The sequence below is a fragment of the Kogia breviceps genome, chromosome X (assembly GCF_026419965.1).
Source record: "Kogia breviceps isolate mKogBre1 chromosome X, mKogBre1 haplotype 1, whole genome shotgun sequence".
In the NCBI taxonomy this organism is placed as follows: Eukaryota; Metazoa; Chordata; class Mammalia; order Artiodactyla; family Physeteridae; genus Kogia; species Kogia breviceps.
In genome coordinates, this window is record NC_081330.1 from 69257773 (window position 1) to 69271485 (window position 13713).

Here is a 13713-nt window from a genome sequence, read left to right on the forward strand (position 1 = left end):
AAGTCAGACATGGCTCAGATTTCTTTTTGCTTGAAGCTGGTTCTGCCAACACCCTTTTGGAAACGGGTTCACTACATAGTTGTTGAATGAAGTGTGCAAGTCATGTTCCCCTGCTTGTGTTGGTTTCTTCATCTGCAAAATGAGGAGTTTGGACTGGACTGGAAGTCGACCTGAGTTCAAGGTTTCAGCCTGCTCTGTCACTGACAAACTGTGTGAGCCTGCTGCAGTGCCTTATATACAGGCCTCAGTGTCCTCACTTAAATTCAATGCAGAGTATGGACAAGGGAGACTCTAAGGGTACTTCCAGCTTTGTCATTGTTATAGGTCTCTCTTCTGTATCACCCTCAATTCCAGGCTGCTGCCTGGCTGTATAACCCAGCTATACTAGCCCATTTAAGTTCCCCCATCAATTACAAGGGAGAAGAAAAGGAGTACAGACCCTGGCAGAAATTTGATTTGAAATGAGATTTCAGTTCTGAAACTAAACTTCCTGCTGTTAACCAGGTTAAGACTATTTCACCCATGTAGGCAACATACACACCAAAGCTGGATTTTTAAGACTATTTCACTCTTGTAGGCAACGTAACACACCAAAGCTGGATTTTTAGATGTTTATTTTTGTTCCAAACCTTCTGAGGATTTAAATGTCCCAGATCTCAAGCTCCCAAATTTTGTTCGTTCTCCTTGATTTAACTGTGGTGCATAAGAGGCTGCATCTTACCCTAAATATTAATACTGTGCTGCTTTCGCCAACCAACATTCTCTCCAAAAGTGCACAAGCACGCACATGCACGCGTACATGTGTGGAAGAAGTAAACTGACACCCTGCCACGTTATGTGACACCTGATAGGGCAGATTTTGGACATGTGAATATCTTTCCTTCATCTGGAGAGAAGTGGGTAGCACCCTGATTCTTAAGAGCTATCCATACCATGAGCAACAAAGGAGGCCCTGCAGAACTGCCCTCAGGTGACTTGGTGGGAGTGGGCAAGGAGCAATGGAAACAGGGGCTTTGTTGCTCCAACATTTTCAATGGCCTCTTCTGGGACTTAAAGAGCTCCTGGGGCCCAGCTCCTCCTGTTCTACTGTTGATTCGGATAACAGTATCATAATTAGGCAGGCCCATTCCTATTCACAGAGCCAAGAACCAATGGGTTTTCCTTTGGGGAATTGATAAGAGCTGGACTGGGACCAAGGGAGGGGGCTCCAGACTTTGGCCTTGAATGAAGCCATCAGAGGCCAACCATGCCCCAGCTGCCTGTTTGTAACGGAAAAACTCATGGGTGGGGACCACTGTCTTCTTTGGAGCTCCTCAGGGGCGATCTCATCCTCCTGGCCCTGGGATGGCCCTGGCTCGGGGTGGCAAGTCACTGTTAGCTCCAGGTGACAGCCAAGGATGCCTGGTAAGAAGATGATGAAAGGTTAGGGTAATAGGAACACAGCAGAAAAAGACCCAGAATAGGGAGAAATACAAAGAAGCTGAGTGAGGAGAGAGGCTGAGCTCCTTATAAGGTGAGTTGTGATGGCAGGACACAGTGTGGCTGGAAATGCTCTTCAGCAAGAGTGCTTCCCAGAGCTTAGGCATAGGGAAACATCTGGTACCTACTTCAGAGGGATGAAGATGGTCCAGAGTCTACCTTTCCTGGCACTTTTAATGCCCACTAAGTAGAGTGGTCCAGGATGCCCAGCATGGGGGACATAGTGGGTAGTAAAGGCTAGGATGGTTTCCTCTTCCTAGAAGTTTTCCAACCCTATGTGCAGCTACTGCCTCTACCTTTGGGGGATCCCTGTTGGGAATGGGATTTTCCCTCAAACAGTTCCTTTTCTGGCCTAACCCAGGTGGAAATGTTGACCCGTCATGAATAATGAGAGATGGAGTTGGTCCTTCCCCAGGTCCATAACTATTGCTCCTCCCCCCACCATGCCATTCCTCCTGTCATCAGTCTTCCTCTGCCTGCTGAGATGAAAGGAATTTCTTCACATTTTGACAGGTGGATATAAAGATTGGGAGCTGGGACAGCCTGCAGGTTAATGCATTGTCCTGGAAAATCTGTAAAAAAAAACAGTGAGTGGAATTTTACGGTGTTTAAGGTCCCTTTCCTATGTGATATTCTATTATTCCAGTATAGGATTATAGCAGCTTGAGCCAAAAAACGAGATGTGGCTCAGCCTGAGATGAGTGGAATTGATGCTAGTGTTAGGGGCGGGCTGAGCCAAGGTGAGGCTGATTGGCCCAAGCTCTGGGTCCCTCCTTTCTTCAAGCACCCATGAGTCTATGACAGTCATAAAAAGAAATAGAGGGGGATGAGAAGGTAGAAGAGGCAGTAGAGGAAAAAAAGGAGGAAGGAAAGAAGAAAGCAGACTGTTAACCAACCATATGATGGGGAGACTCTCTGTACACTTGTAAAATGATGTCACCCACACCTCTTGGGAAGCCATAGCCCTCAGAGACTCTGAGGCTAAACAAGACTCCTTGTCTCATTTTACCTCTATGCCCTTTCCCTCGCACCCTGCAATGATTCTTAAGGACAGATGGCAAGGAACTCCTCAGCACACAGAGGCTTGGATCTTCCCACCAGGCTCCTGGGGACACAGTAGCACCTTTGGCAGTTGCTTTTAGTGGGTGACTAACAAGCTGGGCCAGGAGTTCCCATCCTCCTCCTCCCCCAAGAGTTAGAAAGTATATGGAGAGGGTCCAAAGGCGAGGGGGGTGATCCCAAGCTTTCCTAGATCCTGGGAGGAGAGGACCCTGGCAAGTTTAAAGGCATTCACAGGGAGAATTTGGTTAATGAGTTTGGAACACCTGGAGCTTTGGCTCCAGGGGGATGGTCAGGTGGCTGAAATGCTGCATGTGCAGGTTTGGGAACAAGTGTGCTGGTGGCAAAAATGTAAATGCTGAGCAGGGCAGGGTGAAGGGAAAGGTTTGGGGAGGAGCACACAATGGCAAATAAGAGGCATTAGATTGGTTCCTCAGGAGTGGGGGAGCCCGGCAGCAGCTCTCCATTGGGGTCTGGGTCAGGGGTCAACATCTTATCCTTGCTGGAATCCCTTTGCTCTTTCTTGAACATCCTTTGATGCATCAGAGGGACGAACAAGAGGATTACAGCCCCGACGATGGGGGGCACACCGGCAAAGTAGAAGGCCACATGATAGTCCCCAAAACAGTTGCGGAGGAGGCCTGAAAAGTCAACAGAGACAAGTCAAGCCCAGCTTTGCCCTCCTGTACAAAGGTGCTCTCTGCCTCTTCTAGGGGCCATCACAATGCCTATCCAGAGACTCTTGGCCTGTACTGCCGTGACCCGAGAGCCCCCTCAGTTTAAACACTCCTAGATGGAAGAAACAAAACCTCTATTACAAAGACAGGCTGCTCCTCCCTGAGGCACTGGGGTTGCAGGCTCTTGAGGTTATGAAAGAAGCAAATGAAGCTTCTCAATTTCTGACTTTCATGAAGCTATAGCTAACTTCTAGTCACTCCAAGGTATGGAGTTAGGAGGGAAGCTACTCTAAAAGAACTCCACAGAAGATGACCAAGACTTGTTTTTGGTTCACAGTGATAGACCCTTCCACCCCTAGCTTGGGCTAGAGTGTTCTTGTGGAACAATTCAGTCAAGTTCCTATTTTCCCTTTCTTTGAAGTGCCCGTTTGCCCTAAGAGGAGGCTGTATGTGTATCCTTCCTTCCAGTTACAGATATGGTTGGCTCCTCTGGGTTCCTCTAGGTTGCCAGTATGGTAAATGTGTTTGGCATGGGATACAGGGCCTTCCCTGCTCACCTCCAGAAGCTAATGTGGGACACCTCATAGGGAGGATGAGCCCAGAAGCACTACCGAAGAAAGGCAAGTAGGCCCTGGGGCTGCTTAGGAGGTAAGCAAAATGGAAAGAGATATGGATTCTGGGATCCACCTTTGGGATCAGGAGTTTGATAGAGGCTCCCCTCCCCCAGTGGACAGTGTGGCTGTTGAACAAGGGCCTGAGTAGAAGGTTTTGTCACTGTAACACAGCATGACCAGTGCCCTCACAATACCTTACACAGAATTGGTATTCAAGGAATACTTGTTGAACTAGCCCAGTTGGCCAGCCTAGGAGACTCTAGCCCATGAATCAATATTTGCAATAAATCCTAAAGAAAGGAAATGATGTTCTCTTCTTATTAGTTTTCCTTGTTTCCTAAGTTCTCTGGGGTACCAACAATGTCCTTCTTGGAAGTGGAGAGAGAAATTGGGAGTGCTGAAAGATGGCAAGCCAACACTTTGCCTGTTGCCTGCTGGAAGTGAGCCTCATTGGTCCAGTCCTGGGTTGTGTTCTTAATCAAATCTTTTCTACAGGCTCAGTTCAGAAGCTGGTAGAGGAGGAGGGGGTATCTCTAAGTCTTAATAAAACCAGGGCCCACTTTCTCTTCTCCTCCTGCTCAACTACCTTCCAAATAATTACTTGCCTGTAAAGAGAGACAGAGAAGATTCTGGATCAATAGAATGGTCAGGAAGGCCAAACCCATTTCTCTCTCTACCGTCACAGAATCAGCCATGCTGTCTACAATAAAACCCCACAGCAACAGATATACAGCCATGAAAAGCCCATCCCCCCAAATGAATCCATGCACATATACTGTCCTTAGTCTCTTTCACCAATAGCGGTAAGGGGTTTTATGCACTCTGACGAGGCTGCTTAAATAGAAAAGAAGGAGAAAAGGGACTTTAAGCAGAGGTGCTTAGGAGATCTAGGTCCCAAGGAAGACAGGACTTCCCCACTCATGCCCTCCCTGCAATATTAACCTCACCTGCAATGGGGGGTCCAGCAATCATCGGCAGGGCCATCATGCCCAGGAGGTAGCCAATGGCCTGTGAGGCCTGCATTGGGCCCACCAGCTCAAATGCGATGGGGGCCATGATGGTGATGAAGAAGCCATCACACAGGCCCAGGAAGAGGCAGACAACGATGAGGCCCCCGAAGCCCCGGCAGAGGGGAATCATCATGGACATCAGGCCCAGGAGCAGGAAGGAGATGACCTAAAGGAGCAACAGCCTGAGGTCATGTTGTGCTTGCCTGCCAAGACCACATAGTAAATCACATCTCCTTTCTCAGGGCCTCGTTTCTACCGTCTATAAAATGGGGCAAGGTGATATCAACAGAGAGCCCAGTGGACTAGTTACTTAGGCCCCTTCTAAGTCCTGCTTAGAAGGACTTAGGATTTAAAGATTTTAAGAGATCCCCTATTTAACCTTGATTCTGTCAAGACTTTAAAAAGAGGAGGCATTGCTCCTGTCCTCAAGAAGTTGTCTTTTAATTGGACTCTGAGATAAAGGGAATTGCTGTTGCTGCTTTCTGATCCTGTGTTTGTCTGCCCCAGGCAACAGGGTCTGGGGTCAGACCATGCTGGTATTTTCAGATCCATGTTAGATATTCGAAGAGGAAGGGGAGGAAGTGAGGATGATTTGAATAATTGAATAATGATTAAATGGGGGCATGAAGGCACAGCTTCCTGAAATGAGGAAGGAGTCAGTCCCCATTTTTGTGGGAGACTGCTTTTAGAAAACACCTTGGTATGAAGGGGGCTATTGGGAGGTTCACCCAGGTTCCTTAGGCTTTAGGACATGGGACACACCACCCATCTCAGACACTCAGACGTTATGGCTCTGGGGGCTTCTGGGCTTGTCTGGGCACTCTGCGAAGGCAACAAAGGGGGCTCTAAGGAGAACCAAGACACTAGAAAGAGGTCTAGGGAGCCTGAAGCCAGTCCAGGGGGCACGGACTAGCCACTGGGCTTTCTTTGGGCTGAGCAAAATGACTCTGAAGTAAAGAAGCTGCCTTTCCAGAGGCTGGTTTTTCCCTCTCAATAGAGATAAGGGCCACTGGAAACACAGCTGGCCTTTTGATGAAGGTCATCTGCAACCTGTGTCTGTGAGCCAGACTGAAGACCTGGGCTCCACCCACTGCAGCCAGCAGAGCCAGGTTGTCCCAGGTTCAGGGCTAAGGCCTGATCTGTTAACCAAGGCCTTGACAGGATCCGGGATTTTCTAATAGTTCACACAGGCAGGCTGACTTACCCAGGAAGTGTAAGTCACCACATGGTAAGGGTACATCACCACATCACCACATGGAAGGCAGGTAGGAGGGTCAAGGCTATTTCAAGCACTAAAGATTTTCTGTGTTGTTGCTGCCAATGGATTTGTTAGGCTAATTGGTTGGATTTTGGAGAGGATAAGAAATGTCCTGGTCATGCCATCTGAGGAAATCTTTGTTGAGGGACTTTTGAACTTTGCCCATGATGTTTTGGGACAGCTAGGCAGAATCTAGGAATAAGAACCCAGATATTCCAGTTTCTCCTCTAGGAGATTCATGTACAACTGTAAGATAAAACCAGACCCACCTGTCAACCAAGTCATAATGGTATGGCAATTAAGGAGTTAATACCATTATATAATACAAAGGACCCCATTAACTGATTTCAATTGGCTGTAATTACTATCTACTGTATCTAGCTGCTTCTTAACATCCTCCATGAGGCCTTGCCAAGGTTTGGAAATTAAAAATCCCTCTTGGAACTGAGAATCAGCCCTCAAGAATTGGCCCAAAGTGAGGTTGTCCTGCAGGTTGTCACCATTTCCTTACCAACAGACTGTCCAGGGGCTTGACACCAGACACATGTGCCTGTCTTTGTCAGTAGTAGGAACCACAAAGTCTAGTGGATGGCTCTTCAGAACCTGAAGCTGTGTACACTCCTTTTCTCTCCCAGACCAGTACTCCTGGATCTGACCCGGGGAGAAAGGGAGGCAAATTCTCGTGATGGAGTATCTTGAATAGCTCAAGAGAGAGAAGTTCACTCATTTTGTGCTCTCAGCCTGAGATACTTACCAGCACAATGAGTTTGAACAAATCACTTTCCCTCTCTGGGCCTCAGTTCCTCAGTTTGTAAAATAGAGAATTTGGACTACAAGTTGATGAAGATATGTTTCAGCTAAAAAGTTCCAAGATTATTTTATATTCTAAGTGGTAACACTGGGTCAAGTAAGAGTGGAAAAGGGGAGAGATTGTTGGGTGGGTAGGGGAAATGGTCAGCAGAAGCACTGGGCCATAAGCCTAGTGCTTCTTCTGACTAGCTAATGCCTCTGCCTCTCTTGGAACTCCCTCTGCACAATACAAAGCAAAAACTGCTTGGGCCCTACCTCTCTCCTAGGGACTGCAGTGAGAAATGAGCTATATAGGCAAGGGCTGCTGCCTTTCCTCAAGATAAAGCCCTGGCCCAATACTAGCTTACCCTGCTTTCCAGCACTCTTTGGAATCTTGGAGTTGCTGATATTGACAGGGAAGACCCGCAGGGGTGCCATGTGGAAGAGGCTGGGAAAGCCACACACAGTCCTATGCAAAAAGCCATCCAGGTAAGGTTTTGCTGATATTGGCATAGGAATTTAAAATTTTATAATTGGTTTATCTCAATCACAGCCTTTTGGTTTGACCTTGGTCTAGTCACTTATGTCTGGGACTTGGTTCTGCCATCCATCACTTAGTATAAAGTGGAATATGAGAAGAGTGCTACATAGGAGTTCAGCTCTGCCATGACTATCTGAGTCTTTCCCTCAGTTTCTCCATCAGTGTAATGAGAGCTTGGACTGGATGGACCATAATGGCACCCCAAGCTCTGACAAACCAGATTCACTAGCTCTTGAAAATCTAACACAAAGTTAAACACAACAGGAAACCTTAATCATATCCTCATCCAAGACATACGAGGGTATTTAGGAAAACACTTGGGGCTATCAGAAGACAGAGAAATCCCTGCTGTGTGTATAGTCAGGGCCACTTGGAAGTTCTTTTAGGACTTCTCCAGGATAGTCAGAACTCAACCACCTTCCTGATGGACTATTTGTGACCCACATGTTTTCTGGGGCTGCTGTTACCCCTTCACAGGGTTCCACACTTGGTCACCTTCTGGTAAACCCAGCTGCTGTAGCAAAAATCATGAGCCAGGTCAGAAAGACAATATTGTTGCCCAGTAGACAAAGACAGACAGCTTGAGCAGTAGTCTGTATTCAAGCCAGACCAGAGCCCAGGTCACACAAAAAGTGGCCTCTCGAGCATCCACATGGCTACTGCCCACAATATGAGGCTACCTGTGTCACTGTGAGGATTAACACTTTGCATGGCTATAACACTTTTTACTTCTCAAAGCCTGGTCACACCTGTATTCCTTTTGATCCTCACCTTGCAGGTGAGATAGTAAAGGCAAGGATTATTCTCATTGCACAAAAGAGGAAAGTGAGGTGTAGAGAGGGCAAGTGAGGTCTGGCCTTTTCTGGCAATTTTTTGGTGTCCGTCAAGAGGATGGCATTTGAGAGCCAGTGTTTGGTGCCAAGTAGCTCTGAAGGTATAAGAAAGGATGGGTCTGGGCCTAGAGGAGAGAGACACTGGGCCACAGAGTACTGCAGGTGCTCAAGACCCTCCAAGAGAGTATAAGGTAGCAATGAGTTCAGTCTTCAATGGGGGCAGCATCTAACTCCTGGCTTCAGTTTCCCTCTTTCAGATGGGAGAGACTTTATTAATAAACATTTTATTTAAAAGTGTTCTTAGAGGTTCCATTTACACTGACAGCTTTCACTACATCCTCACTCCATTTTGATGAAGGAGGCAGAACAAGGATGATGATCTTCCCTTGAAAGCGAGGGAAACGGAGGCTTAGAGAATTTGATTGACTTTCCCATGTCACACAGCAAGCTGGTGTCAGAGCTGGGGCCCAGGCCACAGCAGTTATACATCCTACCATTGTATCCCAAAGGCTGGAGATAACCTAGCATCTGTGGCAGGCTGTTCTCCCCACAGTAGACAGGGTGGTCACACTCACCTGCAAGTAGATCTTCTTAAGTCCAGGAATGGAGTCACTGACACGGCCTGACACAAGGCGCCCAAGGCCTGAGGTAGCTCCAATACACACCAAGAGCACCCAGGTCTGCTTGATTTCCAAGAATTCCTCTTCCACATACTTCATCTGAAAAGCATAGCACCAGGCCCCCGGGATAAGAGGAAGAAGAAGAGCTGACTGGTTAATTGTTGGCATACCCAGAACCCTCTACTGCTTACTTCCCTGGAGCATGGCAAGAGTTCCTTCTCCTGCAGCTCCCTCCCTTATAGTCTTAGCTCCAGAACAAGCTCTCTGGCTGTTTCTAACAGCTTAAAAGGCTGCATATCCCCTGGCTCTCTGGATTCTGGGTTTCTGAGCAACAGCTGAGGGCAGTGGGTGTCTCTAAGCCCCTTCCAAGCCCTGGCAGGACAGAATACAGCCTTAACAACTGAAAGAAGTCCAAGGGTTCCCCTATTATCTCCTCATTCCCTGACCCAGAACTGACAGCCTGGGGTAACAGCAGGTCACCAAGGGAGAAGGATCCACTAACTTCCAGGTAATATTCCAAAAGTGTGCTTTAAGAAACACAAAGTCTGTGGAAGATAACAGCTGGACTACAACCAACAAATCTGTGGCCATGTAAGTTGGGTGCATGGTGGTTAAACAAAATTGAATTGATTTCTTTACAGCAGGATTTTTGGTACCTTTAAAAGACTGCTACACATTATGAAGCTAGAGAAATCTAGTATATGTTATTTCTTAAACAAAATTACTTGACCCCAAAGACTAGCATTCCATAAGACACACTCTTAGAAAACTGTATCATTGAGGGACTTCCCTGGTGGTCAATGGTTAATACTCCGTGCTCCCAATGCAGGGGGCCTGGTGATCCCTGGCCAGGGAACTAAGATCCTACATACCACAACTAAGCCGGCGTGCTGCAACTACTGAGCCTGCATGCTCTAGAGCCTGCATGCTGCAACTAGAGAGCCCAAGCACTGCAACCACTGAGCCCACATGCTGCAACTACTGAACCCATGCACTACAAATAGAGAAGCCCACATGCTGCAACGAAGAGATCAGGCACTGCAACGAAGACCCAGCACTACCAAATAAATTTTAAAAAAGAAAAAAAGAAAGAAAAGAAAACCCTATCATTGGCCAGGTCATCTGGGGCAGCCTCCTGTATCCCAGTGATGCTCCTGAAAATCCATCTAGATTTATCGGTGGGGGAAACCATAGGCATAGGCCTCCCCCTGAGGAACTTCCCCCATTTCCCACTGAGGTCTTCCCTCAGCCTGTGCTCTTTCCTACTCTGGGTCTCTCCAACCACTGTTTTGTCTTTCTCCAAAGGTTCCAGGTCTGCCCTTTCAATGTCTTCTGTTCCTACCCTCTGGACTTCAGGCAGGTTAAGGGCAACTTCTTGGGGTCAGGTAGGGTGGACCCACTCTGGTATTTCTCACCAAGTGTACATAGGGAACGAAGTAGCCAAGGGCAGCAGCAGCGATCCCGAAGGCCCAGATGCGGTAGGTACGTTGGCGGAACACTCGCATGTTGAAGTACTTCCTGAGCTGAGCCAAAAAGCGTTGGCACAGGGTGTGGACACCTCTCTTGCTTGGGGTGTCCTGCGAGCTGGGCAGGAGGGGTCGGTAGGTGAGTGAAAGCAGCGTAAGAATAAACATAAAGGTACTCAGCACCTGGAAGGTTTGGGCGAGCTTGATCTTAGCCCCCAGCGTTTTGATGAGGAGGGGGAAGGATATGGAGAAGATGCTACTCCCAGCAGACACCACACCATTGGCCAGACCCAGACGGCGTTGGAAGTAATGGCCCAGGATGACGAGAGATGGCTGAAAGGCGAAGGAACAGCCACAACCAAAGAGAATCCCGTAGGTGAAGTAACGCAGGCTTAGTGAGCTGTGGGAGAGACACCAAGAGCTATCCTCAGAAGCCTGACCAGCAATCCACCTGCCCTTCCCGCGTCACCCTCCTGAGATCTGCATACCCCCACCCTTAACCCACTGCCCCAGTTACTACTGACCCTCAGAATAGACAAGGAATAGGACCTTCTGATCCCCATTTTGTAGATGGGGAGACAGAGGCTCAGAGAAGTAAAGTAATTTACCCAAGGTAGCATAACTGGGGATCAGCAAAGCTTGGACTTGAATCTAAGTCTGTGTGACTCTAGTTTGAATCATAGTACCCCATCAGAGAGTACTGTTCAAAAGAAAGCCAAAACTAGCCTATGCAAAGTCTGGATGAGGGGCTACAAAGAGTAAGTCAGTGCCTTAGAGAGAATAGTTACACCTACTGCTCACCTAGACACCATGGTTGGGCTGGTAACCAAAGCTTTATCCCAAGTAACAAGAAAGTTCTGCAAGGAGCCAAGATTCTAGAAGGTTGAGACCCTCCATAGGACTCTTCAGTGTCTTTCTTCATGCTCAGGGCCCTTAATATTTCACAGAATGGTTGGTGGTATTCTGAGAGACACCCCCTCCCCAACTATGCCCATGGTCTGGATGTCCCAAGACCCTTTCCTCCAGGCCCTAGATAATTTCCATGGGGATCCTAAGGTAAGGAGTTTCTATAACTTCCAAAGCCTGGCTCCTGTTGCTGGACATGATATGGACTAGTTTCCCAGAGTAGCTTGGCTGCTTGATGGGAACTGGAAACTCAAAGAAGTTGTGGGCCTGGCCAAGTAAGAGAGGCTCTGGCTTAAAACCCTTAGGCCCTGCTTTGACTATAAACTTCTATAACAGAAGGCAAAGTATCAGAAGGGAAAAGGCCATGGGAAGGTCAGCTTGGCTGGACATTTGCCCTCAGATGATACTGGCACAAACTAGTGAAAAACTTTGTTTTCTTTTTAATGTCTCCACATATTTTGCAATACTTCTTATCTGACCACATAATAATCTAATACTTTCCATGGTCAGGCAGTTCTTCTCCATAGATAGATCCAGTCCTCATACTAAAGGACTGGACCTATGCTGCAGAGATGAAGTGATGCTAGTACTCATGATTCCAAGACAGTGATCATCATCATTTTTTTCTATCTGCTTGCATTCATTGGACATGAGCAAGGGCTTTGGTTTCAAAAGGGTTGCCTCTACTTAGAACACGTAGCTAAGCCAACTGCTCCTCTTCTGTCAGATTCCTGGGGCTTCCTCCCATTAGAACCTAAGTACCATTTGGGATTGACCTGGGCTGGGGGCCTTGTCTAAGGGAGAGGAGTTATAAAGGTCTGAGGGAGATCCTCAGGGAGGTGGCCAGTGGGAGCAAAGCATGGGATTCAGTTCAAGGAGCTGTGTGGTGGATCTATTTCTAGCTGGGCCCAAAGGTAGGAGGCCCCTGAGCAGGCTTGCCAAGGCCTCCCCACCCCTGCCTGAACTTTGCCCCACCTCACACCATCCAAAGGAACTCAGAGCCCTGATTCAAGCAACAGGAAAGATGACTTGGAGTTCTAGCCACAAGCAGAACCATTTTTCCACTGGATGTGAAGCCATCCAGAAAGTTTCTTGGCTTTGAAGATGTTCTTGCAGAAAGGGCAAAGGGGGTGGGGGAGGAGCTTAGGGTCTGGAGAACAGAACGCCTACTCCAATGTGCCTAAAGAAGAATGCCAGGAGAAAGCACATCTGAGCTCCTTCCCCTCCTGTAACTGAGCTCATGTGGATTGGAAGGAAAATGGGATCCGTATGTTGCTAATTTGTTTACACTTTGCTCTGCTTGGCCTTAAAAAACAGGCCTCTGCTGTGTAGCTCTGAGACTGGAGCTGCTTCTGAGGCCTAGCTCCTTCCCACAAGGAGCCAGACACGAGCTTGCTGAGGGCAAATGAGGCCGACCACCAGAGGGGTCCTGAAAGGGTTTGGAGCTGCTGCCCTGGGAGGACTGAGCAGATTACAGACGGGATATGGTTTTCCCTGCCTCTGTCCCAGTTGGATGGGACCAAGCCAAGAAACCATTACAGGCCAGATCCAAGCTCTGCTGGAGGGTGGGCTGGGCAGCCGGAAATGCTCAAGTCATAAAGAAAGCTGGCTCAACCTCACAAGGCCCAGTTGTAGCAGAACACAATTATCATTCTCTGCTGTGAGTGGAACCTTAGGCCTGGAGAGCATAACCATGGTCCTTCTCTGGGGAGCCAAGCTCAGAAAGCAAATCTCTGATAAGCTAGCCTTGTCTCCATGCTGGCATTCTCCTACACCAGCCCAGGCAGATTGGAAGTAGGAGGTACCATAACTCCCAAAGTGTCTTTGGCAGAAAGTCATTGGAGTTCTTTAGGAATCCCATATTCCTCAGGCTGTGGTGGAGGGTTTTTACTTCTCTCCTCCCCTACAGACATGCTTCTGGAGAGCTGGCAAAAAGAAAGCAGAAAATGAACTTGTAGCCTGCTCCTTGTCCGACACTACCAGTTTCTGCCAGTAGGACCTATGGGACCAGAGTTTGCATTTACCTAGCTTAGGCCTAGTTGGGTAGCTGGGTGCTGGGTCTTTATCTCAGTGAGGGAGGCTGCTAAACATCCCTTCTCACACCCAAGACATGGATCTTTATCTGTTCCAAATCATCCATACATTGCCATCCAGAAGTGGAAAAGGACCAGAAATCCTAAACAGCCTTGGGCTCAGCTGACCTCTTTTTCAGCATAAGATTACCTTAGGAATCCTGTAATGGTAGGTGTTCACATGTGCTTACTCCAGAAGTTCATTTCCAGGAGGGCAGTTGAGGTCATGAGATGTGTGGCATATTGGAGGGAAATAGAATGGCAGAGCTGGAAGACACCTGAAAAGACCTGATCTAATCTCCTCATGTTACAGTATAAAAATTGAGGCGCAAAGAGGGGAATGGTACTCATGAATTGTTCCATTGCCATTCAGTGGCCAAAATTTGACT

General features: G+C 47.9%; 1 protein-coding gene across 4 annotated transcripts in view; it reads right to left on the reverse strand.

Moving 5' to 3' along the window:
• Positions 1-597: 597 nt before the first annotated feature.
• The window catches only part of SLC16A2 (solute carrier family 16 member 2), a 118093-nt gene continuing 104977 nt past the window's right edge, over positions 598-13713 (reverse strand). Inside the window, exons 3-6 of one of the 4 annotated variants that reach the window (XM_059050403.2) lie at positions 10296-10746; positions 8836-8979; positions 4777-5005; positions 598-3179 (exon numbers count right to left, since the gene is read on the reverse strand). In XM_059050403.2, coding sequence (XP_058906386.1) covers positions 2959-3179; positions 4777-5005; positions 8836-8979; positions 10296-10746 — 1045 coding nt within the window. In that variant the 3' untranslated portion in view covers positions 598-2958. The remainder of the gene's footprint in view (positions 3180-4776; positions 5006-8835; positions 8980-10295; positions 10747-13713) is intronic. The other 3 variants (XM_067023283.1, XM_067023282.1, XM_067023281.1) reach the window with 3 other exon arrangements.